At 41.8% G+C, this 27,817-nt stretch overlaps 2 protein-coding genes and 1 pseudogene across 3 annotated transcripts in view; 2 read left to right on the top strand and 1 right to left on the bottom strand.

Annotated features, from left to right (window-relative positions):
- SUGT1 (SGT1 homolog, MIS12 kinetochore complex assembly cochaperone) overlaps window positions 1-19,537 on the top strand; it is a 40,685-nt gene extending 21,148 nt beyond the window's left edge. The window contains exons 11-13 of the mRNA XM_080917032.1: window positions 6,090-6,180; window positions 10,444-10,625; window positions 13,714-19,537. Of these exons, the coding sequence (XP_080773158.1) occupies window positions 6,090-6,180; window positions 10,444-10,625; window positions 13,714-13,815 (375 nt within the window). The 3' untranslated portion in view covers window positions 13,816-19,537. The remainder of the gene's footprint in view (window positions 1-6,089; window positions 6,181-10,443; window positions 10,626-13,713) is intronic.
- On the top strand, window positions 3,770-4,235 carry LOC308420846 (NADH dehydrogenase [ubiquinone] 1 alpha subcomplex assembly factor 4-like; annotated as a pseudogene). The gene has a single exon. The product of its transcript is annotated as an NADH dehydrogenase [ubiquinone] 1 alpha subcomplex assembly factor 4-like (transcript).
- Window positions 19,538-22,050: 2,513 nt separating the features above from the next.
- Window positions 22,051-27,817, bottom strand: part of CNMD (chondromodulin) — a 23,060-nt gene continuing 17,293 nt past the window's right edge. The window contains exons 6-7 of the mRNA XM_080917083.1: window positions 25,816-25,994; window positions 22,051-22,309 (exon numbers count right to left, since the gene is read on the bottom strand). Of these exons, the coding sequence (XP_080773209.1) occupies window positions 22,094-22,309; window positions 25,816-25,994 (395 nt within the window). The 3' untranslated portion in view covers window positions 22,051-22,093. The remainder of the gene's footprint in view (window positions 22,310-25,815; window positions 25,995-27,817) is intronic.

The following is a 27,817-nucleotide window of genomic DNA, read 5'->3' on the forward strand; positions in this document are numbered from 1 at the left end:
CAAAAGGCTTAGGTCACTTCTCTAGCTCTACCCTCTGGCACTCTAGGCTCTGGTTGATCCACTCCACTGCTGCTGCTGTTCTTGGTGATCATCACGTGGCACTGGCATTTGTAATACATTGGGGTCTGCTGCAGCTAGGCTTCACCAATGGCCTCTCATAGACTCCTTCCGTGGTGCCAAGTCTCACTTTCTCTTCATGACCCCTTCTGGCCTGGGCCATCAACTACAACTGAAGCTGCATGTTCGCCAGTAGCCTTCACTGTCTCTCACAGATCTTGCTCCATTCTACTTTTTGGTGCCCCTTTGTAGTAATACCCAATTAATCCTACTCAAATCAAACAAAGCTGGGCTACTTCCAAACCTCTAGGTGGCTGGCAACCCCCCCCCCACATCAATATTTGAGTTATTACTAAAATCTATATTCCATCTATGTGGCCCTAGACCCAGTCGGGGGTGCCCTTGGGGCCCGTTCTTTCCCAGCTGTGTCTCTGACCTCTGAACCACTCAGGTGTGACGTCTCCTCTCCTCAGCATGGTGGCTGCCCCTCTCCTTCCTGTGTCTCTTGCCTGGGAATCCTAAAAGTCCTACCTCTGTGTCCCTGCCCAGCTACTAGAGCCACCTGCAACTTTATTTACCATTTAAAACCAGCTGGAGCAGGGTTCCATGTGCAGACATGCAGACTTTTGTGCAGTTTTGGGGACCAGATTAACAGGTACAGTGGCATTAGACCAAGTCCACAGCACCCATACATCTTATACTTTTCCTTTCAAATCTTGCTCCTATTCACCAAGGCTCTTCATAAGAGTGAACTTCGGTAACTACACAACAGAATCTATACCAGACAGTTTTGAGACTCCCTTTGTGAAAGCAATTAATCTAAGTCTCTTCACCTTAGCCCCAGGCAGACTCTTTGGATAATGGCAAAAAGCAGCCACATTCTTCAGCAAAATATCACAAAAGCAGTCTCTAGGCTAGCTACGTCCTAAAACTCTTCTCTTCTGAAACCCCTTGAGCCAGCAGACCCACAGTTTAAATCACCCCCAGCAGCACTGTCTTCCGTGTTTCTTCCATGTTTCTACTAGGATGGCTCAAATCACCCAAGGTCCCCAAATCCACATTCTTTCAAACAAAAACATGGTTGAGCCTATCACAGCAATACCCTTCTCCCTGGTACCAACTTCTGTCTTAGGGTTTCCATTGCTATAGAGATACCACGACCAAAGCAACACCTAGTTGGGGCTAACTTACAGGTTCTGAGGCTCAGTTCATTGTCATCAGGGAGGGGGGGCATAGCAGTGCACAGGCCAGCATGAGGAGTTGAGAGTTCTACATTTTGTTCTAAAGGCAGACAGGAGAAGACTGATTACCAGGCAGCTAGGAGGAGGGTCTCAACTCAAAGCCCAACCCCACAGTGACACACTTCCTTCAGCAAGGCCACACCTCCTAATAGTGCCACTTCCTGGGCCAAGCATATTCAAACCACCATAAGGAATTAACTGTTTTCAGTTATGTTCTATCTACATAGTTACATTTATTTAATAATAGAATTTTGAGCAGTCACCAAACTGGGGAGCTTTAATAGGCAGGTGCGGAAATAGCATGTTGTTTAAGTGTTTTGTTTTTTACGTTTTTGTCTTTTTTTAGTTGTTTTGGTCTAAGTCGAAGGCTGCCCTCAGACTCTTCATTCTCCTGCCTTTGCCTTTTGAATGCCAAGATTTAGATACTGTCCTTTGTTGTCCATCCCCAAAACCCCACCCACTTCCCCATCTTGCCTCCTGTTGCTGGGTAGTGAGCCTGGGGCCTTGTGCTAACCACGTAGGTATTTTCCCAGTCCAAGAGACTCCTACTTCAAATCCGTGGAAGTCATTCAATAAGAATTGATTTGTGTAAAGACATTATGAATGACTTAATAACTTATATTTTATATAATGTTTGACACATAAATTCAGTTTTTATTTTAGGTGATGAATTTATTTGTTTGTGTGTTTGTTTTTAGGGTTTTTGAGACAGGGTTTCCTTTGTGTAACAAGCCCTGGCTGTCCTGCACTTGCTCTGTAGACCAGGCTGGCCTCTTAACTCACAGAGACCACTTGGCTCTGCTTAAAGGCATGTGCCACCACACCTGGCAACTGAATCATTTTTCAGCATAAATATACTCACAGTTTTTATCTGCTAAATTTGGTCTTTCTTCATCTATATACATGGTGTTTAGTGATGCTTGTGGAAGAATCTGAATTGGAGTTGATAGAGTAAATGTTTTGTTTGTTTGTTTCTTGAGACAGTGTTTCTCTATGTAGAGCTGACGGTCCCAGAACTCCATCCATAGACCAGGCTGGTCTCAGACTCAGAGATCTGCTGCCTCTGACTCCTGAGTCCTGGGATTAAAGGCTCGAGGAAGAAAACAGTCTAGTGGGTTTCAGTGGTTTCTCAGAGTTTACATCGTAGTAAATAATCGATCACTATTCATGTGGCACACACCTGTCTCAACCCTCGGGCACGTGGGTCTCTGTTAGTTGTTGGAGCTGGCCAGGATACATGCTTGAATTCTGACTGCCAGCTAAGAATAAAGCTTCTTACGTTTTTCTTTGTTATGTGTCTAAAGCAAGGCTTTTAAAACTATTTTGTGTGAGAAATTTTCATGTGGCCCTGGGCATAGATAGATATATAACTCATATATAACTAATAAATTTTAAAGAAAATTTATTTTTAAAAATAGAAAAGTTAAGGTAGGTGTTTTTTAGTTTTTTCATGGAGAATTAAACTTAGTTGTTACTTGGTGTGTAGAGCATTTTAGACTTTTTTTGGAGAGTTTTTCTTAGAATGATGTTTCACAAAAATTTAGTACAAAAGGACCAGTACTTGCAGGGCCATTTCGGAGAGAGTTGGGAATTCTCTCTTAATCCCAGGAATCCCAGAATTCATTGAATAATTTATTTATTTCTACAAAATTCATTTTGGCAACTTAATAAAATCCTAGGATAGAATAGTTTGATGCTTCTGTGCTGAGGTAGGACAGGAGGAATATAAAGTCTGTGTTTTGTAATTACGCCATGTTTTAAGATCACAGAGTGTGTGCACCAAATAAAACATACACTAACCTTGACTCTCCGCTGAGGTGTTGCAGGTTAGTAGTCAGTTAATGTTATAGCATGTTTACATGCTAAACATGTTAACATGTTTCTTCAGGGAAATAAATGGTGACATCTTTGATCATTTCCCCTTCCAAACAGCAGAGGGAGGCAGTGTTACATACAGTAGTGCTAGGAAGATGGGATGTAGCAGGCAAAGAGCTTGTTACACTGAGGACCCAGATTTCTAGAACCTACATAAAATCAGGTGGGTATGGTGGCTGCTTATGATTCTCAGCAAACAGGAGATGAATATCAGGGGTCCTTAGAGCAAGGTGGCTTGTCAGACTAGCCAAAATGCTGTTCAGTAAGAGACCCATCTCATGATAGAAAGAGGATGATAGAAAAGACATCTGATATCTTTGCATAGGAGTACACACACACACACACACACACACATACACACACACACACACACACACGCAGATAAATAAAATGTAGACAGTGATCTTACATGCTCTGTTAAGTAAGCTGGTGTTTGTAAAGCATGAAGCACAGAGTGCTCATACTTACCCTTACAATTCAGATTTTTATTCGGGCTACTAAAAACATGCATGCAGAGCACAGCTAAGGTGGAAAGGTATGCAGAGGCACTGAGAAGGTAATTCTGGGTAGTTAACTAAGGGCATCATGGTGTAGAGATGGGGAGTCGAGCGGAGCGGGAGATCAGCAAGAGGAAGCCCTCCATGGCACCCAAGCACCCTTCCACCCGCAGCCTCCTGCAGGAGCACCTGAGTCAGTATCCAGAAATCGAAGAAGTTTCTAGAAAAGATAACAAGCTGCTCTCATTACTAAGAAGTATATGTCAATTCCAAAGATCCAGGCGCCGGTAAAAGAGGAACCACAGCAAGAACCGAAGGAATTCAGACTGCCTATAGATTACTTTGACAAGCCTCTCATGGTCATTCCCAAAGGCAAGATTACTGTTGTAGAAGCCCTGACTCTTCTCAATAACCATAAACTCTCTCCAGAAACATGGACTGCTGAGAAAATCGCCCAAAAATATCATTTAGAACTGAAGGATGTAAATTCCCTACTTAATACTTTGTTACTTTTGAAGTCAAAATCATTCCTCCTGAAGACAAGAAAGTAATGCAATCAAAATGAAGAAAATCACAAAAACAATTTCCTAGGTGCCCTTCCAAGCTCTGTGTCCTTGTTTTTCGTGCATTAAATTATACAAGTTACTGTGAGGTAAGGACCATAACTTGAATGGCTCTTCGGCCTCTTCAGGATTGTTCATATAATTTTAAAAAAAATTTATGTATGGGTAGTTCCTTATGTGTCAGCAGTATTGATCATGTGGCCTGAATGATTCAATATTAAGTTTCACTTTCCAGTTTACGATGGTTTGTTCTGTGTAGGAGACACTGAAGCAAGCGCCCTCCTGACTCCTATGAGACTGGCATTGTGTTAGGACAGACGCTCAGCAGTGCCAAAACCAAACACATTTCCAGAGGACAGGGTGGACTTGGGAATCGGGCTTGTCCATGTTCTTTCAAGGATTAGACAGACAGACAGACAGACAGACAGACAGACTTGCCTGTAGATACCCCTGGAAATGATGTGGAAGCTGAGAGGAAGCCAGCCTAGTGATGGGGGAGGCAGGTGGAACAGCAAAGATGGAGGTGATGGAAAGTTTGGACGCTTTTTCAGATCCAGTTCCAGGGAATAAACCTACTCATTTGTGGTTCAATATGGAAGCTTAAGAGAACATGCTAGTTCTAATCATTGCAAATTGTATTGGAAAATGCAATTAAAACCATCTTCCTTCCATTCAAAATGAATATGTGAATCCATCTTACTGACGTATGTTTCCTGGGGGCTAGCTGATGTAAATACAGTTTCTTATGCGATGTCACACAATAAAATCCTTCCATTTTACACATAAAAAAGAGAAGGTAATTCTGTTACCACTGATGACATTTAGCATGCTTTCATCTAAACATTCCAATCTTTTGAGTAGAACACATTTCATAGTCACTGTTGACATTTTAACATACATTCTGCTGAATAACCCGCTATTTTCCAGTATGCATGTTGTACGCTGGAATGTTGTGCAGTCTTCAAGAAGAGTCATGAGATTGGCTTTTGGGGGTAAATCAGAGCAGAGTGGGAGGAAAGAATATGATGATAGTCTGGTCTTGTATAGGACTCAGTCTTGATCTGTAGTAAATATTAGAATTAAGCAGTTTGAGGTGGGGAAAACCAGCTTCTTGTAAATTGCCCTCTGACCTACACATGGTTGAATAAAGGTGCGTTACCGAGTCTGCTCACAGACTGAGATACTGCTCTAACAACAAAGGAATTTGATGCACTTGACTGCGTAGAATGCTCCGAAGGCTTCATCCTGAAGAACTGCCAGAGAGCTCGTCAGGTCCTGAGAAAAACCCTCCTACCATTGTCCATCTGTGGCTCTTGCTCGGATGGGATTATGGCTTCTGAAGAAGGCAGTGAATGACATGATAGCTTAGGAGCAGTGTTAGAGCAGTTGTCCTTTGAGAAAATTAACTTCTCTTACACACAGTCCTCAGAGGTGGGTTGGCGGTCTTAACAACACTGAGAACGGGCGATGGGTTCTAGGATAGCTTGTAAATACTTCTGTGACGACCAGATCTTAAAAGCATCTTCTGTGTACTCGACAGTCATATTTAATTACCAGGTGATACATGTGTGTGAGTGCTTGTGTGTGAAGGCCAGGTCAACATCTAGTATCTTCCTCATTTTGCTTTTTGAGACTCACTGGCCTCAATTTCAAGACTGTTAATTGTAGCTTATATTGTTTTTGAAGGATAAAAATTTAGGAGTAGAAACAAAACAGTTGTTTTATTGTTTTAACTTTGTATAATTTAGGCAAACTGTCAAAGATACTTAATTTTTATAAAACTTAGGAAAATTGCATTTTTGCTGTTTTACTTATCTTACATTGAGTAATGGATTTTATTTGATGTTTTCCTTCAGATTGAAATTAAAATGAAAAAGCCAGAGGCAGTGAGATGGGAAAAGCTAGAGGGACAAGGAGACGTGCCCACACCGAAACAGTTCACGGCAGGTTTGTATTCTGACTTCCTGAAGTTCAAGTTCATTGTGTAGTTGAATTTAAACAGTACTGAGCACACTGTCTCACCTCATTCCTTATGAAGTGTTTGAGAATAATGAAGTCACCCTGATGTCTGAGGTTTGAGCACAGACACACGGTGGCCAGGCCCGGAAGAGTGGGAACTGTCCACCCTGTCAGTTTATGACTCAAGTCAGCACATGGCTCTGCTGTCCCGTGTGCTGCTCTCTCCCATGGGGAGGTGGTTGGCATCGCTGATGGCCCCTTCCCTGTTCCTTTATTCATCTGACTTCCTAGGATGTAGGGACTGCACAGAGAAGAGTATTTGGACTTTCTGTTTCCAGTATAGAGATGGACAGATGAGTGAAGGAGCGCAGAAGAGGGAACTGAGAAGCTGGCGTAGTCCTCTGTGTCCATTTTGCGCATGTGCAGTCGGCAGAGAAGCAGCATCTTTTTACTAGTGGAATAATCAACCTGCAGGACCTTCTTAGAACTGCAGCCTGAGATTGTATCTTAGTGCAATCGCCTCATTACTGAATAGGGAGAAATTTCTTTTTGTTATTTAATACTCTGATTTGATGGTAAAATAAGCCAACATTGTGTCTCAGCTACGTTCACATTTTACCCCTTATGTAGTAGAAAACAGGTGCTTGTGACAAGTTTTAGAAAGTGAGTTATTAAAATTATATTTAGAAAGGTTTGTGGGGGTGTCAGAATTAATTTTATGAAAGTTGCAGAAATATTAGTGTTTCTTTACATGGTGATAGAATTTTAACTAATTTGTAGCAAAGTTAGCAAAACCAGGAGTGACCGCAAAGATGATTTATTTCTTGCTGATACTTCAAAGGGAAGATATTTTATGAGAGTCATGGTACTGACTCTCAGAGGTTTGGGGCTGAGGTTTATATAGTGAAAACACACATGAGCATGAAACAGGGCTCATATGATAATAGACCCCCCCCCCCCGGGTATTTACCTGTTTAGATCACCTGGTGGATTTGTGGTAGAGTGGGTGTGGCTCCGACACACTCTCTGTCCATGGAGATGGTGTCAGTCACGGTGTGTGATAGCGAGCGGGCAGAGGCTTAGAGCTCTCAGTTCTCCTCGACCATCTCCAGTTATCCAAGCTGTTCTGAGGTTAAATAGCAAGGGTGGGTGTGTGCACTGGCATGCTTGTGTGCGTGCAGTTTTTCTAAACCGAATCGTTTAGAAATTCAAGATGCACGCCCTCCTGTCCTGTTGTGTTTCTTGAAGAATTAATATGCTTGTCAGATGCTGTGTATTGCAAGCTGGAAACTGTAGATAAGGGCAAGTCACTTAACCCATCTAGGCCAGCTTTCTTATCGGCAGAGCAGAGATTGAAACTTCACTCCCATTCTTCCTGGGAGTCAGCATTAGAATTAATTAAATCCATGTTCCCAGCTCCTTACCAATGTCTTATATTTTTCGTTTTCCTTGGCTACTAGGAAAGTGTTCAAAGATAGTGTTTCCAGTAGAGGGAAGTGACATTTAAGACGTTTAAAGCAATATGTATGCTCTGGATGAAACTGCACCAGCTCTTCCTGGGACTTACTATAATGAAATGGATAAATAAAAAGTTGGTATTTTTATAGGTAAAAAGACACAGGAAAACAATAGATAATTATTTAGTAGTTTCTCAACTATTTTTACTTAGAAAAGGGATGTAGAAGGAACATTTACTGAGTTCTAGTGTGATAGGGTACCTGGAATCTGCCTGCCTGCCTTCTTTCTTCCTTTCTTCCTTCTTCCTTTTTTTCTTTTTTTTAGCACTGTAAATTTTACCATCTCTTCTAGTATGTGCTGGCTGTTTACCACTTAAAGTAATCTGTATTAAGACATGAGATGTATACGTGTGTGTGTGTGTGTGTGTGTGTGTGTGTGTGTGTGTGTGTGTGTGTGTAAAAGGATCATGTGTTTTGGTATTTTCTAGGAGACTTCATGTTGAAATAATCTTTCTATGTTAGGTTTAAAAAATACATTAAGGGCCAGGTTAGATGGCTCAGAAGTTGAAGTTGCTTGTTGGTAATGATACAGGTTTGATACCGAGGACCTTCCCCAATAAATATATAAATGCAATTTAAAATTTTATTATATTTTGGTCGGTTTTCGTTTGGTTGGTTGGTTTTGGTTTCTCTCTGTAGCCCTGGCTGTTACTGGCAAGACTGACCTGGAACTTAGAGATCTGACTGCCTCTGCCTTCTGATTGCTGGGGTTAAGGGTGTGTGTCACCACCCACCTGCCCACCTTTTTTTTTCCTGTGTATAAGTTTTGACTGTGTGTTTGTGTGCCTGGTGTATGTAGAGGTTGGAAGAGTGTACTTATTCCCTGAAACTGGAGTTAGGACAGTTGTGAGTTTCTGTGTGGGTGCTGGGAACTGAACCCAGGTCTCTGCAGTAGCAGCGGGTGCTGATAGCTGTTGACATCTCTCCAGTCCCTCGTGAATGTAATGCTTAAAATGTAATTAAAATACGTTTTGTTTCCTTTTAGTAGCAGTACCAAAACTGCTAAGTTGTGTGTGTGGATCACATTTCTGGCTGTGGTCAGCAGCTGTCCTTAGACTGTCTTCCAAGATCTTCATTTCCTTAGTCTTAACAGCACCCCTCGAGCTCTGGGATAGCATCTGTATGTAAATAGATACAAAAATTTTGCTGTTTTCTATATTATGTAGATAAGTTGATGTGCTATTTTCAGATGCTGTATTAAGATGTGGATAAGTAAGTAGACTGGTTTTTCTTTTAAAAATTTTATGTGCATTGCTGTTTTGGTTGCATTTATGTCTAAGTGAGGGTGTTGGATTCACTGGATCTGGAGTTAACGGACAATATGAGCTACCATGTGGGTGCTGGGAACCTGGGTCCTCTGGAAGGGTAGTCAGCCACTACCCTCAAACATTAAGCCATCCCCCCAGCCCCATGGAATTACTTAGTATTTTCTATTGAAGTAATCTAACATCCGTGTGTGTAGGAGATGAAGCATTAGCTCATTATGTGGCAGATATTTCCACTCTGAAAGATACCTACATATCTCATAGAAAAGCTACACTTCAATTTTAAAATCTTGAGAGATTGACTGGAGAGATGGTTCAGTGGTTTAGCCCACTCGCTGTTCTCAAAGAAGACCCAGATTGGGTACCGAGCAGCTTACAACCCCCTGTAATTTCATTTTTAGGGAACCTCACACCTTCTGCCTCAGGGCACTTGCATATATAACACTCGGGCACAAATAAAATCTTTTTTAGAAAGCTTTAGACATTTTAAAATTAGATAAGCTTTTTGGTAGTATCTGGAATTGATATAAGAGCCTCGCATATGGGAAGCATTCATTCTGCCATTGACCAACATCCCCAGCTTCTCATAGAGCATCCTAAAATGTGTATATGTATATATACACTGTTTGTTTTTTGTTTTTGTTTTTTTTTAGTACTGCATTTTAAAAAAGATTTACTTACTTGATGTGGGAATGTTTTGCTTGAAGGTATGCCGGTGCACGTATGTGTACCTAGTATCCTGGAGCACAGAAACCAGAGTATTGGATGCTTGTGAGCCTCCCTGTAGGTGCTGGAAGCAGAACCCAGATTTTGTGCAAGAATAAGTCCTCCTAACCATTGTGCCATGTCTTCTGGCCCTATTCTGCCTGTTCCAAACCTTTGCTTCTGTAGAACGTGTACTGGAGGTCAGAGGACGGCACTGTCCGCTCCGTTCTCCCGACTTTTCATGGGTTCTGGGAAGCGAACTCAGATTGTGTGGCTTTTGACCATTCCTCTAGCTGTCTTCTAACTTTGGTTAGAAGTAACTGTTACTGTTTCTTTCTTGAGACAGTTCTCATTATTAAGTACGATCTGAACTTAACCGTAACCGTGTAACTCATCCTGGTGACTAATTACAATAATCTTGCCTCAGCTTCTTGGGTAACTTTTCTTTCCGAATAAGAAGTTTCATCTGCTTAACCCAGCTTCCCCTGTGTTTAGCATACAGAGTATTTTTAGTCTTGCTCTGGATATTGTGTCAGAAATGTACACTGTATTGAGTTATTTTGCTCTGAGGAAATCTTAGACCTTGCAGTATGCTAACTTACTCAGGTTCTGAAATGTTGTGTATAGCAGAGAGACACTGACTGCAGAGTTGAGATTCAGTGATCTAAACTATGTCCTGGGTACTGTGGTCATGACATTTACATATTTCTTGACATAATGGAACACGCTGATTAATCGGTCATTTCCGGCTTTTCACTTGGCAGATGTAAAGAACATGTACCCATCCTCATCTCATTACACCAGGAACTGGGATAAATTGGTTGGCGAAATCAAAGAAGAAGAAAAGAACGAGAAGCTAGAGGGTGACGCAGCTTTAAACAAGTTATTTCAGCAGATCTACTCAGATGGTTCCGATGAAGTGAAACGCGCCATGAACAAGTCATTTGTAAGAATATAAAATTATCAAATATTTAAAATATTTTTTAATTATGAGAGTGAATTTTAGACATTAAGAGTGAGAATAGCAAGTTTGAGGCCAAACTGTAATCTGGATAGCGGAGGAGTGTTTTGGTAGACTTTTGCTGAGCGTTCATTTCTTCTAGTTCTTGCAGACTTAGAGTAGTGGTTGGAAAAATGAGATGAGAAACCAGGGGCTCATTCTGGCTCATTAACGTTAGGAGTTGGACGGTGAAGAAATGCTAAGATTGAGGCACTGGTGGGAATTTACTGTTTTGTTCAGTTTGTCACAGCAGCTCATGAGCTCCCACTGTTTTATCTTCCAGAATCATACATAGATATTTTCTTCTTTAAAATGAAGAACGTAGAAGGGAAATTTCAAGAATAGTATTGGGCTAGTAGAAAATGTCTGTCTAGTTTCAGTGGCTTAATTTCTCAATCGACTAAGAAAATTTTGTTGGTGTAGCCTACAGATCACCAGAATCAAGCCTCTAGTTCTGAGGTTTCATCGTATCCATTTTCATACAAAGAATTGATAGTTAACTGAGTGATATACATCCATAAAGCAAGCCATCTGTGTGGGAACATTGACCTTAAAGGCAGCTTTTTTGTTTCTGTGGGAAGGCAAAGCAGATTACCTTTTATTGTCCTTCAGTCTAAGTGTGTGAGACCAACATACCAAATAATGAGAAGGAGATGCTAAATTGCACAGTGTTCTGCCCTCTATAAAGAGAGAAGGGAAAATTGTCATCAGCGAATATGACCAGATCATCAACTAACTTGTGTGAGTTTATCACTGAGAGTTCTCTTAGGAGCAGCTTATTTTACAGGCTTGTCACATTTCATTCAGTCATTTTATTTGAAGCCTGCTATGCGCCAGGCCACCATGATTAGGAGCACAGTGAAAGTACATCTGGCTTTCTTTGCATGAGTTGTACAGCTGTGGGTCCAACTGACTTGTGATTTGAAAGTATTGTGTTTGTGTTGAGTTGATAGCCACCTGATAGTTACATAGCAGTGGGTGCTGTGGGTGCTCTAGAGACGACCTGCAGCATGGGGAAGGTGTGCCTAGCTTACATGCAAATCATGAACTGTTTTGTGTAAGAGGTCTGGAGCAGCTGCAGATAGTATTGTACATGCAGAAAGAGGTATGCCTGAACCCTCTGTAGATACCAAGCTGTATTTGTTGATTATATAGTCCATGCCTTTGAAGTGCCCTCTCTCTCCTTTAGTTCTAGTCAGTACTGAGAATTAGACTTACAGAGGCAAACTCTTAAGTGGGTGTAATGATAATCTAGCAGTTGATACTGAAACAGGAGAGTTGTAAGTTCAAGGTCAGTCTGGGCTGTATAGCAAGACCCTGCCTCAAAAGCAGTCAAGAAAGGGAAAGGAGCTGATTCTTAAGTTGCAAAGGTGTGGTTTATACTAATGGTAGTTACATAAAAGATAGGTTGTATGGGAGTCCATTCTGGTAATTAGGTCTTAAGGAACTTGGCTGGCTGGCAAGGTGGCTCAAAAGGTAGGGTTCTTGCTGCCAAACCTCATCATCATCTGAGTTCAACTAGTTGTCCTCTGACCCCTACATATGTGCCATGGTGTGCCCAAGTCCACATACATGTATATAGACTTAACTAAATGTAATTTAGAAATAAGTCAGAGCCCACCAGGAGGTGCTGACGTTGATGTTTGGAAGGTAAGTAAAGATCTGCAAACTAGGATGGAGGATAACAGCCGTGCAGAGGAGCTCGGGAGTTTGTAGAAAGCATTGGCTAGCTTGAGGTTCCAGCTAACTAAAATACAGCTAACTAAAAGATTGTAGGTTTCAGGAATTCACATCATACTCTGCTGTGACCCATGTCTGAGTCTTGATCACAACAAATGCATGGAAGCTCTGTATCTTTAGAGGTGTGAACCTCTAGCCTTTAACAGCTAAGCTGTCTCTCCCTCCCAGGTTTTTAATAACGCGGCTAAGTATTGCATAACACTTGGCCGTGTTCTGAGAAATCTTTTGTTGGATGATTTTCATTATTCGGTAACACCATCAAGTTTGTTTACACAAATCTGTATGGTGTAGGTCAGTCACTTGGTGTGGCCACTTTTGTGTATGTTGCTGGGAACTGAGTACAGGGTTTGCACATGCAAGGTTTGTGCTTCCGTGTTGGCCTGCTCCCACAGCCGTGTCACCAAGAGTTTTGGTGGATAGCAAATGTTCGAGGCTGCTGCAAGTTAACAGAATATTTTTTTTTAACAGTAGACTTTATTCGAAAATTCCACTTAAAAAAAAATCTAGCTTAGTAAATATTGAAACTAATAATATTTGTTGTCATGTATTATAGGCTATATTGTGATTGTTTGAGCTGTTCTTTTATAAGGCTAGCAGTTTAATGAGTTTGATTACACCAGCCTTCCCATAGACACTAGACTTATGTGCTGTATTAAGAATATTATCAATAGTTACAATATCACTAGGCATCCAGAGTTCTTCAGCTGTGTGTTACAATCTTATGACGTCAGTAGTAAGTACAATTCATTGACCAAATCATCTTAATGCACTGTATGGCTCCATGCACATAGTAGGATTGTTGGTAAGTTGTATATTCACTGAATTATAACCAGGTTACATGTTGTTCACTTTATTTACCTCTGTTGTATGTGTCTTAATTAAATAAAAATTCAAAGTACACTAGAATATGCTTGGCAAAGAGGGGGCATTAAGTATGGGACCTTAAAGTTCTGTTTAACTGGTATTTTACTATCTTCAGCAAAATAAGACTGTCATTTTGGGGGAAAGGAATTTTATTTTCATTTGAAGGTGAAGTTTCCACATGATGCCTTTACTAATAGCAGAATACATGGCCCTTCATATGGCAGGGTGTGCCTACCTAATTACTCTAGAACTGTGTCAGGTGTCTTCAAACTTGCTTACCTCTCTGAAAAGCCCAAGGTTAAATAAAAATGTTTATATTGAATTATTTTTAGTAGACTATATTTGGGTAAATATGTTTGATCCGTTTTAAGAAAAATACTGTACTTGGATATACAGTACAGGAATGAACCTGTTTTTCCTTTAATTGCAGATGGAGTCTGGTGGCACAGTCTTGAGCACCAACTGGTCTGATGTAGGTAAAAGGAAAGTTGAAATCAACCCTCCTGATGATATGGAATGGAAACAGTACTAAATAAATCAGTTTGCTATCACTGTATTGCGTTTGTTCAGAGTGACCATTGTGTGCTTTATCACATTCTTGAGTTTTAAACAGTATCCTTTGAAAGATTGAGCCTTTTTGCCTCTCTGTGCTTTAGAAATGATTTTCCTGCAAGTATTTTGAAGAGTGACAATCGCATCTTATCATTTCTGTCCTTAAGGATTTCACACATCCTGAAACTTGAATGAAATGTCAGTTGCGCCCGGGTAGATCAGCTCTGTCTTGTTATGAAGTGGAGAATCTTTAATGACATCTTGGGTAATTGCCTTATTTTTGATGCACTGTTCTGTCAATAATTTATTAGACCTGGCAACTTTTATGGGTATAAAATTTTCAACTTCAGTGTTGTATTTACTTTTAAGAGCTGCTTTTGAATGTGAGTTGTAAGTTTTTCTATGGAGGCTGCTTTATTTACCTCTCTTATGTTTTTACTGGAACTTTGAGAAATTGCTACAGAGAATTCCCTCATTAGTTTTTATGAGAAGTATTTGTAACTGCAGCAAGATTTTGGTTCTACTTTCTAAATTCTCAAATAAAGCACAGATTCCCGAGTTTAACGCACACAGATGTGGCTGTCATTAAGTAATCTGAAGCAGAGGCCGAGAGAACGCAGGCTCCTTTGCCGCTGGTGCTGTGGTTTTAGTACTTTGGTTTTAGCTACTTGGAGAGCAAATTAATATGTATGTATTTAATATTTTGGGCTCCTTCTAGCATACCAAAAATGGAGAGAGATGCCCTTAATTTCAGAGATTATAATACAGTGGAAAAGAAGGTTAACATTCAGGAAAACTTAGGAACAGTTGAGTGCTGGACTGCGGATTAGTTTCAACAGACCAATAAGTTACCATGAGAATTCTTTACAGTCTCATGCACATACCACTGGCAACTTGCAGATCTGACACCACGTAGTGGTGGATCTGGTCTAATAAGTATCACTGATGTTTCTGTGGCAAGGCGCTCACTTCCTGGTGCCCTCAGCTGATGGTGAAGTGAAGGAGCAATGTATTGGAAAGCATTTCAGCTGTAGAACGTGTAGGAATGTAGTTCCTTCCTTTTAGCCCATCGATACGACATATTAGAGTTCATACTTAAAGCTGGTCCCAGATCCTTGGTTAACAGCTTGTGGGAGTACACTGGAGCTTAGGAGAGGCTGGCTCTGAATTCCTGATGCTCCTACCTTACCGTCTGGTGACTGCCAAGTGCTCGGTAATTGGCATTACAGGTTCACACCGCCGTGTGAGGGTTAGTCTGTTCATTGCTACAGTTCTGACCGTCCTCTTGCCCACATAAAGCTGCAGGCTACTCCTTGTTCTTGAGCACTAACGGGGAACGCACAGTTGATTTCTTGCTAGAGTTCAGGAGTTCTTTCCTTTTGGAAACAAGATAGTGGATTGTGGTCTAGTTGTTAAATTTTCCCAATGTCATTGATCCTAAGGGGACTCAATTGCTGCAGAGGCAATAAAGCCAGGACATCTCCAACACTGCACAAGACTCTCAAGTCCACTCACTTTATAATTTTCAGCAGAGTTAAACCTCTCTTATGTGTATGTGTGTTTGCATGGATGTATGTACAATATTTGTGTGTGCACACAGTGCCACAGGGGAAGAGGATGTGTAGGATCCTCTGGAAATGGAGTTGGAGAACTGTTAGCCTGGGTTCTCTGCAAGAGCAGCAAGTGCTCTTAATGCCTGAGCCATCTCCAGTTTTAAGCCTTTTAGATTGTAATTCCTTTAGTAGATAATATATAGAGCCTTAGAATTTAAAAAATTGTGAATATAAATAAATTATATTTTTATTATTCAACAGTAGGAGCTTTTTATATCTGATATTTTCACATTTATTTTTAAAGCTACATCATATAGAGATCTTATCCATTAGCTACACTTGCGTTGTTGAGATTCAGGATTTACAGGAGTAAATGGACTTTCTAATGTATGACTAAAAGCATTATAAAATGTGCCTAAGTACATTAGATTTATCCGTCAAAGGAGTTTGGAGAACTGGGCCAGACTTGCCCAAAAGTGCCCCTTCCAGAGGACTCCTTCCAGAGGACTGATGTTTCCCTGTCTTAGATAATGGAAGCTTATATGTTTCCACAGGGTTCTAAAGAAGAGTCTTCCAAGGGGTGTCTTTTTTTTTTTAGACTTCCTGTTTATTTCTCAAGTTTTGCTGCTTTCAGTGTCTTAAATTAGCCTCACATGTCCTGTCACCAGGGTTTACCTTTATGCCAGTCTTCCCCGAGTCTACCTCCACAGGGCTGGTGTTCCCACCTCTGCTGCACACTTCCTCCTCCCCCTTTTTATTCTCTCCGAGCTTAGGGAATAAAGTGCTAGGGTTTTCTGAATTTTCTGATAAGCTTTGGGTTATTTGGAGAAACACCTTTGCTCTAAATCCTTCGAAAACACATTAAGATGATAAACTAGAAAATATATTTGTAGTGAGGCAGTGTTGGACTGAACATGCTACAAGGGGCAGGCAGCACACAAATGCTTTAGCCTGGGAAGACGCTCAGCTTTATCCCCAACAACAGGCAAGATGAATTGGCAGAAGACCCGGTTTACACACCCAGAACGGTGGCAAAGGTGAACAGGTTTGATGCTGGAGGTAGAGCGTACAGTAGTAGCATATCCACTCTTCCTCTCCTCCTTTCTCAGATAGGATCTTGCTATGTGGTGCCAGGGTAGCCTGTGAACATGGTCCAAGCCATCCTTGAACTTGAGGCAACCCTCCTGCCTCAGGATCTAGGAGTTCAAAGCCAGCCTGGTACGTACTAGAGCTGGAGGTGGCCTGAAGTATTTGCCCTGTGCACTGGAACAAATCCAGAAACTAAGGTCTATAGATTCCATATTTCACGTGTACAAGCACACGTGTGCGTACACATATACATGCATGCATGCTCACCTGCCCAAGTATCAGTACAAAAAGGTGTTGGGAGTGACAGAGGTAGACTAACAATTGGAATTTGCATGTCTGTTAGGAATTATAGTTAGTTTCACCTTGCGATGAATACCCTGACTGTATAGATGGGAAAGAATTTGTGTTTATGGCGTATTTTCAGGAAATTCTGAATCTGGTTATTTACTTCTGCTCTTTCTTACCATACTGTCATTTTTGCTTCCATTCAGTTGTCTTGCAGTGTAAGTACAGTTGCAGCAGAATGAATATGGAGATGAGGTTGGATCACACAGAATAACTGCCTGTGAACAGGGCCGTGAGGATAAGAGTGCTAGCGGATTTTATATCTAATGGTCTTGTTAAAACCAGATCAGCAGAGCACATTTTTATGGCCCATCTGCTAAGACTAGAGGTAGTTTTGAAATCTCTCGTTCCCTTAGCCACACATTTGCATACTCCTGTCAAGATGAGGAGCCAAGAGAAAGATGGATGGGTTTTCCTAGATCTAGAGCGGTTCTACTCCAGACCTCCTCCTGCCACGCCGGTCATGGCCATCTTAGCCAGCACAGCCCTCTGTGGCCCATCAGTCTCTCAGGACAGCAGGACTCATGACATTGGCAAGGTGCCTCGCATGTTTAGGACGGAGTTCACCTGGACGGCTTAGGGGTTTTCCTTCCGTTTTTAAATGTGGACGTTGGCTTCTCTTGAGAATTTGAACCACTGGTCTGTAATCTTTGTGACCGTTGAAACAGAAGCAGGTGACCTCAAGAGTGGTGTGTAGAGCCCTTAGGGGAAAAGTAAAATATGGAGGCTAGAGAAGAGTGAGAAGGTACAGCCAGGGAAGGTTTGGTTCCTGTTAATAAAAACTAAATGACAGGGCTGGGAAGATGGCTGGCTCACTTCCTGCTCTTGCAGAGGACCTGTGTTCAATTCCCACACCCACATGCCAGTTAGCCTGTAACTCCAGTTTCAGGGGATCTCATGCCCTCTTCTGGCCTCCCTGGGCACCAGGCATACAAATGGTATACATGAGGGAACAAACATTTACATTAAGAACATAAGACAGGGCTGCGGAATATAGGTTATTGGTAGAGCCCGTGCCCTAATATGTTAAAGGTCTTGGATTCAATTCCCAGTAATATTGAGGGTTTTCTGTTGTTTTGTAAGACAGGATCGTTGTTCAATTGTTATTTTGAACCTTGGGGACCTTAGGATCAAGTCAACAGGACAATGTTTGTGATGTTTTTGAGATGGGGTATCTCTCTCTAGGACAGGCTGGCCTCAAACTTGTAGCAGCTCCTCCCACCTCGCCTCCCAATGTTGTGATTTTCAGACTCTGTGTCGTGCCTGGTTTTTGGAATATGATTTTAACTGAAAGCAAACTGGTTACATGAGCAACATTATGCCCTGCTAAGACAAATTTCATGCTTGACTGATTGTTCCAGGTCTTTGTCACTCTAAGTCAAATTCATTTATAAAAAGATAGGTAATACTGTGGGCTAGTTAAGGATATAGGCTTTTGAAAATAAACTTCTTAGTTATTAAATAATCCACAACTTGGAACGCAGAAGGATAGGAAGCCACAATAGTCATGTTTTAAAAAAAGAGTAATTGCATGTAAGCCTGCACCCAGGTGAGTTAAAAGGCACACACAGGTGTTTCTTCCAGTCTCCTTGCTTTTAGGTCTGTAGCTATCTACAGAGGAGGGTAGAAAAAAAGGGTTCAGCTTTTTGGGGTTCCAGACCAGTTGCCATGAATCTTGACTGGAGAGCATCGCTCAGGAGCAGACACAGAAAGCAGAACTAGGAAATGGCGGTTTTAATGAAACGGACAGTTGGGGCAGTGCCACTTACATTGCTCTTAACGACTGAGTATCCTAAAGGTTGTATGTGTGGATGCTTGTAGCAAGTGCTCTTCACTCTTACGCCAGGCCTCCAGCTCCTGAACTTGTTGTTTGAGATAGGGTCTCATTATATCCTGGAACTCTGTGTAGACCTGGTTGGCTCTGCCTCCCGTGGGATGAGAGCGTGTACCACCACCCCAGTTTGTTACCTGTCATTTTCAGTGTGACTTACTTCAGCATAGTGTAGGTATATTATCTCCAATCCCATGCGTAACATTTATCTTTCTGTTGGTAACATGCATACCACCAGAAAGGGGATGATGCCCATATTTTTATGTAAAAGCAACCGAGATTGGAAAGGGTCCAGTGACATAAATGTCCTAGAAAATAGTGTTAACTATTTGCTAAGCTTAGATTATACATGCACAAATCTATATTTATATATTTACATATGTATATATCCTCACACATTAAATATGTAAAAACTGAATTAAATACTTTTGGATATAAACAGTTTAAATAAAGCCTACTGTTATTCCTCCAGTTAAAACTAACTTGTTTTGAAAAATTGATTCTAATATAGATCTTTTTTTCAAAATGAAATACACTTGCATATTCGTGTAGAATATAAGCATGCATATACACGTGAGTATATATATGTATATAATATACATATACACATACACACAAATACCTTTTGAGAGGACTTCAGCTTTCCTTCATAACCAAAATACTATGCATGCAAAATGTTTTTTTGCTAAGACTAGTCATTGCTCATATTTGTATCTGCATGTTTGTGATGTATTGTCAAAAATAGCCATGCATATAGGCTTTTGTAAGTTCCTTCCTACCCCTTGATTAAGAGTGTGGCCGTTTTTGTGAAGTACACATTGTTGACCTGATCAACATAGCCAGCTTATCCAGAAACCAACCACTCAGCGCATCTGTGTTTTGTAAAACGGAGATTGTATTTCACTGTAATAAAATGTGATGTAAAATAAATGGTTGAGTGGATTGAATAATTGCAGTGTATCTTTTCAACGTTAGGATTGTTTGAGGTGGTAGAAGAGATGTAGGACTGAGGTCCACAGACTGGCTGCAGTGAATATTGGCATACTTCACTGATGTGAGCTATGTGACTGCACTGCTACATAATTGAAACCACCCGCCACCCAAGACTGAGTCAGTCCCCAGCTCTACCCCAGGTCATATTAGGACCTTGAAAACGAGCCTACAGTGTTCTACGTGGAACACTGAGAAACAAGTGTCTGTACACACCGATAGGTTTTGGCCAAAATTCAATATAGCAAAAGTCACTATTTGCAGTTTGGAGTTGACTTGCATGGAGACAATAGAGGGTTAGTACAAAGTCATGGGAATCTTCCCTTTTCTGTGTCTTTTCCCTTAAACAAATTCTTCCTTTCCTCACTCGACTCTTCTAAAAGTAATCTTAGACTTTCCCTAAGAGAGCATTTGGGTCCCTTGTCATCCAGCCTTGAACTTAACAACCAAATACCTGTTTTTAAAGGTGTTGCTGTCCTTTGTATTCAGTGACTTTTTATAACAGTAACTCCTCATCTTTAAAAAGTCCATTTCCATAACCATCTATTTGTGTTCCCTTCCAATACGGTATTTAAAAAGAAACACATTGCAGGAGACAGTTTTCTGTCTTGACCTGTGCTCCTTGCTTAGCTGCCCTCTGACCCCGAATGCCCTCCACCCAGGTACTTCACCTTACATGAGAATCTAACCAGCCATCTCCCCTTCCCTAGAGCCTGACTGGTTCCCACCTCTGTCTATCAAGGTGACGTCATTTAAGGTATAACTTCTGGCTGTTTTTCTATCTTGTAATTTCCTAAGTTCTCCATTTCCAGTTTGTCCCACTCAATGTCATACCTCTTTACCTTTCCCCAGCACACTCCCTCTGCCTGGACTACCTACCCTCTTACTTCACGGGCTGGCTCTTGCTTACGTGAAGTCTTCCAAGTTGGAGTTCTCCAAGAAGGCCATTGCTTCCATCAGGGTTTTGAATCCTGACTTCTGTATCTCTTTGATCTTGTTTCTAGAATACAGTGTTAAGTTTCTGGTCTCCGTGGGTAAAGTCATACAGCTCATGTTTTGCTTGGTTAATAAAAAGCAGCCACCTTAAAGATTGAAAAGCTGAACTGCAGGCTGTAGCTTCTGCCCGAGAACAGCGTGGCGTCATTTTACGTGTGTTCTTTCTTTGGGTTTGATCCTCTTCATCCCACTAAGTGGAAGCATTTGATAACCAGGCTTTAAACATCCTTCATCTTACAGATTTTAATTGGCCCACAGCAGCAGACTTGTCCAGAAGGGGAGAGTGTACGCATTATGACCCTTCTGCTGTCTCAGAATTTTGTTTTGGTAAAAATTTCTCTCAGGAGAGTTAGGTCTCTCTTAAGCTGTGGAAGTCAAAACTAAAATGTCAGAATTACAAAATACTTCGGTGTCCTCCTGATCTAATATTACAATTTCTGAAAAACATGCTTGTCCCTGAGGACTTTCCTGTCAAGTAAGCATGCTACTCCTCTCTGGCTGTCCCTGCTAGGCAGCTCAGCCAGGCCTGCTTCTAGGGCAGTCACTGTCATTGAATCTCACCGCCAGCTTGGCCTGTACTAGACACGTAAAGCCAAGGTGATGCTTGCTCTGTGGCCGCTTACTGAGAACACACCAGTAGGAAGGTGAAGACACGCTTTTCAGAATGTCACTGAGATCCTCCACATATCTGATTTCCCTTCTCGGGCATCATTCTTTATTCTAATACATTCTTTCTGCAAGGTAACTTTTTCCCAAGATAGGGTTTCTCTAGGCCTGGCTTTCCTAGAACTCGCTTTGTAAGTCAGACCAGCTTCAAATTCTTTGTCCCTTACCTCTTTCTGTTTGAAGTTTTTTTCCCCTTTCCTTCCTTTCTTCCTTCCTTCCTTCTTTTCCTCCTTCCTGATTTCCTTCCTTCTTTCTTTCCTTCCTTCCTTTTCCTCCTTCCTTCCTGATTTCCTTCTTTCCCTCCTTCCTTCTTTTCCTCATTCCTTCCTTCTTTCCCTCCCTCCTTCCTTTTCCTGGGAACTTTGGGCATATTTACAAGAGTGCGAATAACAATGAATAGTGAAGAACTTTGAATCCCATATAAACAATAGAACCATTGGGATGATTTCAGTCATGATTTGATTAAAAGGAATTCAAGTATATGACAGATCTGGGACAAGTTGTAAATAACTTCATGTTTATTTCAGAAGTAGCTTTTAAAGACTTGCAATAGACTTTATTGGCAAAGCAAATAGTAAAAGGATAACAATTGTGGACTTAAACTACCCCCTCAGTACATTTGCACACAGCGGTGCACAACAAAGGTTCTGTTGCAGCGTTTAGGATAACATTATTCAGGTTGAGTATTAAGTACTTTGTGGTCCCTTAGCACGAGTATGCTCTATGCTTCTTTGGTTCTCAACTCTCATGTTAATTCTTGCTTGGCAGTCCTGAGAGAGGAAATGGATTTACACCATGCCCAAGATCCGGGCAACCCACCAGCTACACGGCATGACAACTCTGCAGGCCGAGCGACATCCTTGGTAATTATAAGGCCATGGATAGTAGCCTCCCAGTGGTTCGCAGATCTTCTGGCAGTGAGTGTAGCTCCGCCTGCATTCTATACAGCAGATCCCTTCGTGATCCAGTCTAGGGTCAAATGTCATGCTTTCTCCTTCCTGCTGCTGTAATATGAACGACAATTATTCCCTTCCCCCGACTGAGAGGAAAGCATGCACATTATTTTAAAGTAAGATTCTGAGTTCACTGCTTCAAGAAGTCAGCACCATCAGTTCTAAGTTTTCAAACTTGTAAGCTGCCACCACTCAGAATCCCTTCTGACATCAAGGAACCCTCGCCTACTTAGCCTGTCACCAGCAGAAAGTTGTGTGGGTGTTTTAATGATGTCCTCAAGTCCCTCCGTGCCTGTAAGAGGCCATGGTAACCAAACAGTAGTGACCCACTTTGTTTTAAATAACATAACAAAGACACATTGGGACAAAGGGACATTCTAGCTGCTACTTAGAAGCTACAGGCAGTGGACACCAGTGTCTTCTTCCTTTAGACTCACTGATCCGGGCCCAGGCTAGCTTTCCATTCCAGCCCCACCGCTCGCCAGCACTGCTGAGTCGTTTGCTCTCCCCTGCTTGTGTATCAGCCACAGAACACGGGGAAGAAGAGCCTTAGTGTTCCCAAACATGATCTTACCGGTGAAGAAAGACTCCACTGTTACTGCTGGACAGATCCCAGCCCTGCCCTCTGCTCCATTTTTATATCTGGTTTAGCTTTTCAACGACCTATAGGTTATGTTTCTATGTGCTTTTAAATATGCATTAAATGTACTGGCAAGAAGCCCTTGTTCTGATTTACTTGGGAGTGTTGGTAGGGTGATACAGGGTCTCACACTAGCCCAGGTTAGCCTTGAACTCAGTAGGTAGCCCAGGTTGGCCTTGGTCTTGGAGCAGTCCTCCTTTCAACCTCTTGAATGTTGGGACTATAGTTATGAACACAATACTCGGTAAAGTCCCTAGTTTTAAATTCTCTGCCTAATCTCAGCACCTGTCCTGGAGGTGTCCGGCTCGGCCCTGTAAATTGGTTTGTTTGTTTGCTTGCTTTTAAAAGTCTAGTCAATTTGAGGAAAGTCAACATTTTCTTGAAGGTGGGAAAAGCTTTATGGAGCATTGGTACACTGGCTTATCTTGATAGCTGTTAGCCCGTTGCCAAGTTTGCTTGTTTTTCTGAAGAACTGTAAAGAGGGTTCTGATACGAATGTAAGGAAGATTGAAGGCATCATGACATTTCAGTCCTAAGTAGGAAAAGTACTTCTAAAAGGACTGAGTGGTTAATACCTACCCACACTGCACTGCCCCGTCACACGAGACAGAATCGGCAATCCTGACACTGAGGCATCTGTTTGATACATCTTCAGAATGCCTGCCTTATCCCTCAGACTTCAGTTCCTCAGACTACTTACTTTCCCCTTTCTCTTGAAATAGACTCATTTAGAACAACAAGCAGACAGCCCCTGGTTCATCGCAGACTTGTCTGGGGTGGAGGGTATTTGAGTGTTAACGGAGGTGTTTCCTCACAGGGAGGCTCAGTGGGATAAACGGAATTGGGAGGAAATCTCAAGCTGTTGCTGGAGGGGTTTTCCTTAGAGATGCATGTGAAGGACAGATCTTGAGGAAAATGCTTAAAGTATTTTTGCCTAAAACTCAGCATATAATAAGGAGAAAGTTGGCATAATTGGGGTTTTTCAAGGGATGTGGATTGCTCAAATCTGTAGCCAGGGCAGGCAAGTCACACCCTGCCCTTCTGCAAAGTGCCTGATAGCTTCAGACCAGGAACAAATTCATCTAGCCTGGCTACCCGGGGAATAAACTATATTAAATTTTGTTTGCCTATTCAGATTATACTTCTTGTTATTCTTTGAGCTTAGGGAATAAAGTGCTATTGCTGTTCTGAATTTTTTGATAAGCCTTGGGTTATTTGGAGAATACCTTTTGCTCTAAATCCTTCTAAAATGCATTAGTCTAAAATGATAAAGTAGGAAATGCGTGTGTAATACGTGAAGCAGTGTAGGACTATTGGGGGTGGGGAGAGGACACACAGGATTTAGTGCAGTGGTTTTCAACCTTGATAATGCTGTGGCCCTTAATACAGCTCCTTGTGTCATGGTGCCCTCCCCCAGCTGAAAAATCATCTTTGTTGCTACTTCATAACTGAGTTTTGCTACTGTTGTGAATCATAAATATCTGTGTTTTCTAGTGGTCTTGGGTGAACTCTGTGAAAACCTCATTTGACCCCCAAAGAGGTCGTGACCCACAGGTTGAGAACTGCCAATTTAGTGTGAAAAGATGGTCAGCCTTACACATAATTGGAGACGGGCACGATAAATAGGCAGAAGGTATGATTTATATGCCCAAGAGAGTGGCAAAGGTGACCAGTTCTAATAGGACTTGGGTTGGAGTCAGTTGTAGGGTGTGTACTTAGCAAGCACAAGGCTTGTGCTCAGTAGCCCCTCCCTTGCCATCCACATGCCCAGGAAAGTCTGGTAGGAAATAGAGCCTTCATCACTTCCATAACTCAGAGATGGTGTGTCTCTTGAAAACCATTTGGTAAGCTCCAGTGAAATCTACAACTCCTACTTAGATGTGTTAGGGCTGTGCTTTGGTATTTATGCCAAAGTCATACTTACATCATGGTGTCTATGTGCTAAGTCGGCCTCACCGAGACCGCCTCATTTAGAGGTGTACCACAACAGCATTAGCAGTATCGAACAGGAGAGACTTTATGGCCACCAAAGTCAAATTAATTATGTTCGAATGCTGTTAACTGGCTGGACGCCGCTACCTGAATGTGGTGCAGCGCAAGAGAGACAGAACTCTTCCCAGATACTGTATTCTGATGGGGAAGCAGAACGGAATATTTGTGTTGAAAAGGTGTGTTTTTCTCTGGATAATCCTGCAAAGAGATGGAGCTAACAGTCATTAACAAGCTGGTACAGAGACGATGTCTGGGGTAGAAGGCTTGGGAAACTCAACTTCACTGTACATTTTTATTGTATTTTTTAAAATTGTGTTTATGCTTTATTAAAAAAAACAGCTACAGGTACATATTCTGTTTTTCTTCTCTGCAAAGTGTAGTAATGGTAAGTTATAAATATGTCTTGGGCTTGGGGGTTTTAATATCTTAGTGTCCTTACGGATCTCAGTTTTCAGCTTAGCATGTTGTTACCCGTGTGGGAATCTATCCTGCTCGGGCTGAGAGCCCTGAGGGCCAGAGTTGCAGCTGACTGTCTAGGCACAGGGCCTGTGGGTCCGGAAATCCACAGATCTGTGCTGAGCCGCTGACCAGAGTGGATACTAGCAGGGAAAGAGAAGGCTTTGATTCTGGATGTTGCCTTGAGGGCATACTCTTGGGAACAGTTGTTTGTTTTTTTTGAATTGTCTGATTCCTGATATTTATTTTCATAGATTTTCCCCCTCTGACCAAAATAAACTCAAACAAACAAACAAAAAACCCCAAACAACCCTCCCTCCCCCACCAATGACACAGGAAACAACTTTGAATTTGCACCAAATGCATGAAGATGCAGTCTGTGCTTGTATGAGACCTCACTTAGAAATACCCATTCAGCAGCACGTGTAATGCATTTGTCTGGGCATGTCAGAAAAATATCAGTACGTACGTGGTAAGGATTGTCGGGGTTGAAAGGTTCTTCGTCATCCTGAACACTGGGTCTGGTTCCGTTACTCAGTCTTCCAGGGCCTGCGTTGCCTCGAGGTTCGCTGTGTGGTCGTCTTGTGGTAGAGGGTGTTCTGTTTCTCACCACGTCTCTTCTCTCTCTTTGGACTTCAGCGAATTTTGCTGTAAATTAATTCCTTTGCATGAATGGTTAAGGCGACTAGATCTGCATTGTAGAGCAATGATTGCAGGCATGAGCTGTGTCCTAGCTTCCCCATTCTGTTTCATGATACCGACTGCAGCAGACACTGGTCCACAAACTTCTGTTCTCATCCCTGCCTCCCCACCGTTTGTCCTCACTTCACTATAGGAACTGAGCAAACAAAATGCATCCATTTCCCCTGCCTTCTCCGCAGTGAGGAGTAGCCAGCCAAGCTATGTCTAAACATAGAGTAGGTTAGCACCATGTGTGGGAAAGCCTAACTTACGTTCTTGATGGAAGAGGACAGTAAGTTGTTTCCGGGATGTAAATGTGCTATCTGGGATTTGGAACTGAGAAGTAAGTACAAGGACGATGAGGTCGCATGCTACAGAAAGCAAAATGGTGAGTGAAAGAGAAAGGAGACTAGGGTGTCATAGAGTGGCCACAGTGCCAGAAACCTCACGTCTGTTGACTTTGGGTTAGATATACAATGCAGCTTTTATGTGGGAAACACTGTTGATCAGGTATGCTGTAACCTAAGTATATAAACATATACTTAGAAATGAATGTGTAGGAGTGTATGGGGAACTAGGAGTATATGGGGGTGGGAGTATATTATATATGTATGCGTGTACCATATATAAATAATATAAATAATTTATTATATAGGAATAAAGTTTTACATTTTCATATGAGATTGTCTTGGTTAATTCTTAAAAAAACAAACCCCATGGGATGGAAAAATGAGATGTTTTTATCATAAGGACATCAAGATCACAGACTGAGTGACAGCAGGGTCTAGATAGGAACCCTGGCTTCCAACCCAGTGCTCCGGTCAACCATCTCAGCATGAATCGTGCCGTGCAGCTGACAGGTGAGAAGCAGACAGAAGGTACGGTGTGGCATTTACTGTAGACTCTTCTGAACCTTAGTTTCTTTGTCTAGAATGGAGGTAGCAGTATCTCGTTCATAGTTAATGCTGTGGCTAACTAAAACCACTCCTCAGGTCTTGGCCTATAATAAGCATACAAATATTAGGTATCATTTTTACACTTTGTTTTTATGAACTAAGATGTGCTTTGAAGCTGTAGGTAGCTTCCAAAAATAGTACGGTCAGAGAAGCACCAAGGAGACCTGAATTCAGCTCGACCTCCTCAGCTGCTGAAGGACCTCAGACAAATCAGTCTCTTTATCTTGGTGTCTTTTCCTGGATCTTGGGAATATGAGTTATATCAACAGTCACTGGTAAAGAATAAAAGAGGACGGTGTGTTGCTCCAGGACATTGGCTGTCCATTTCGGGTCTGTGCCCGCCTACCATCCACCTTTGATGACAGATATTACTGATCTGTCACCAACAACCAATGTGCAGGCTGCAAGACCTTTACTAGAACCAGACTGAAGCTGGGCATCATAGAGGAGAGCTATGATTTCTTTATTTTATCATAAACACAGTTGCATTTGTCACAGATTAGGGGAAAGTGGTTTTAATGCCTGTGATATTCCTATGCATGTACAACATTTACTTAGTCCTTTGCTAATCAGGGATTTATATAGGGTCTCCATTGTGGTGTATATTTTGGGGAGGGGGTGTATCAAACCAGACAAGCACTGTATCCCTGATCTATACCTCCAACCCACATCTCCAGGAATTCTTGTGTAGATATTGTATTGACTAAGTGTGTAAGATCTTATGTGTTTATGCTCAGAAGGGTGAAGGGACCATCTGAGACATGGGGAATAAGCTTTTTTCCAGGGGTTATGTCATTCATCTTGGTACTGCCGTTTGCCCATTCCCTGTCCCCC

Source organism: Micromys minutus (assembly GCF_963924665.1).
Source record: "Micromys minutus genome assembly, chromosome: 5".
NCBI lineage: Eukaryota > Metazoa > Chordata > Mammalia > Rodentia > Muridae > Micromys > Micromys minutus.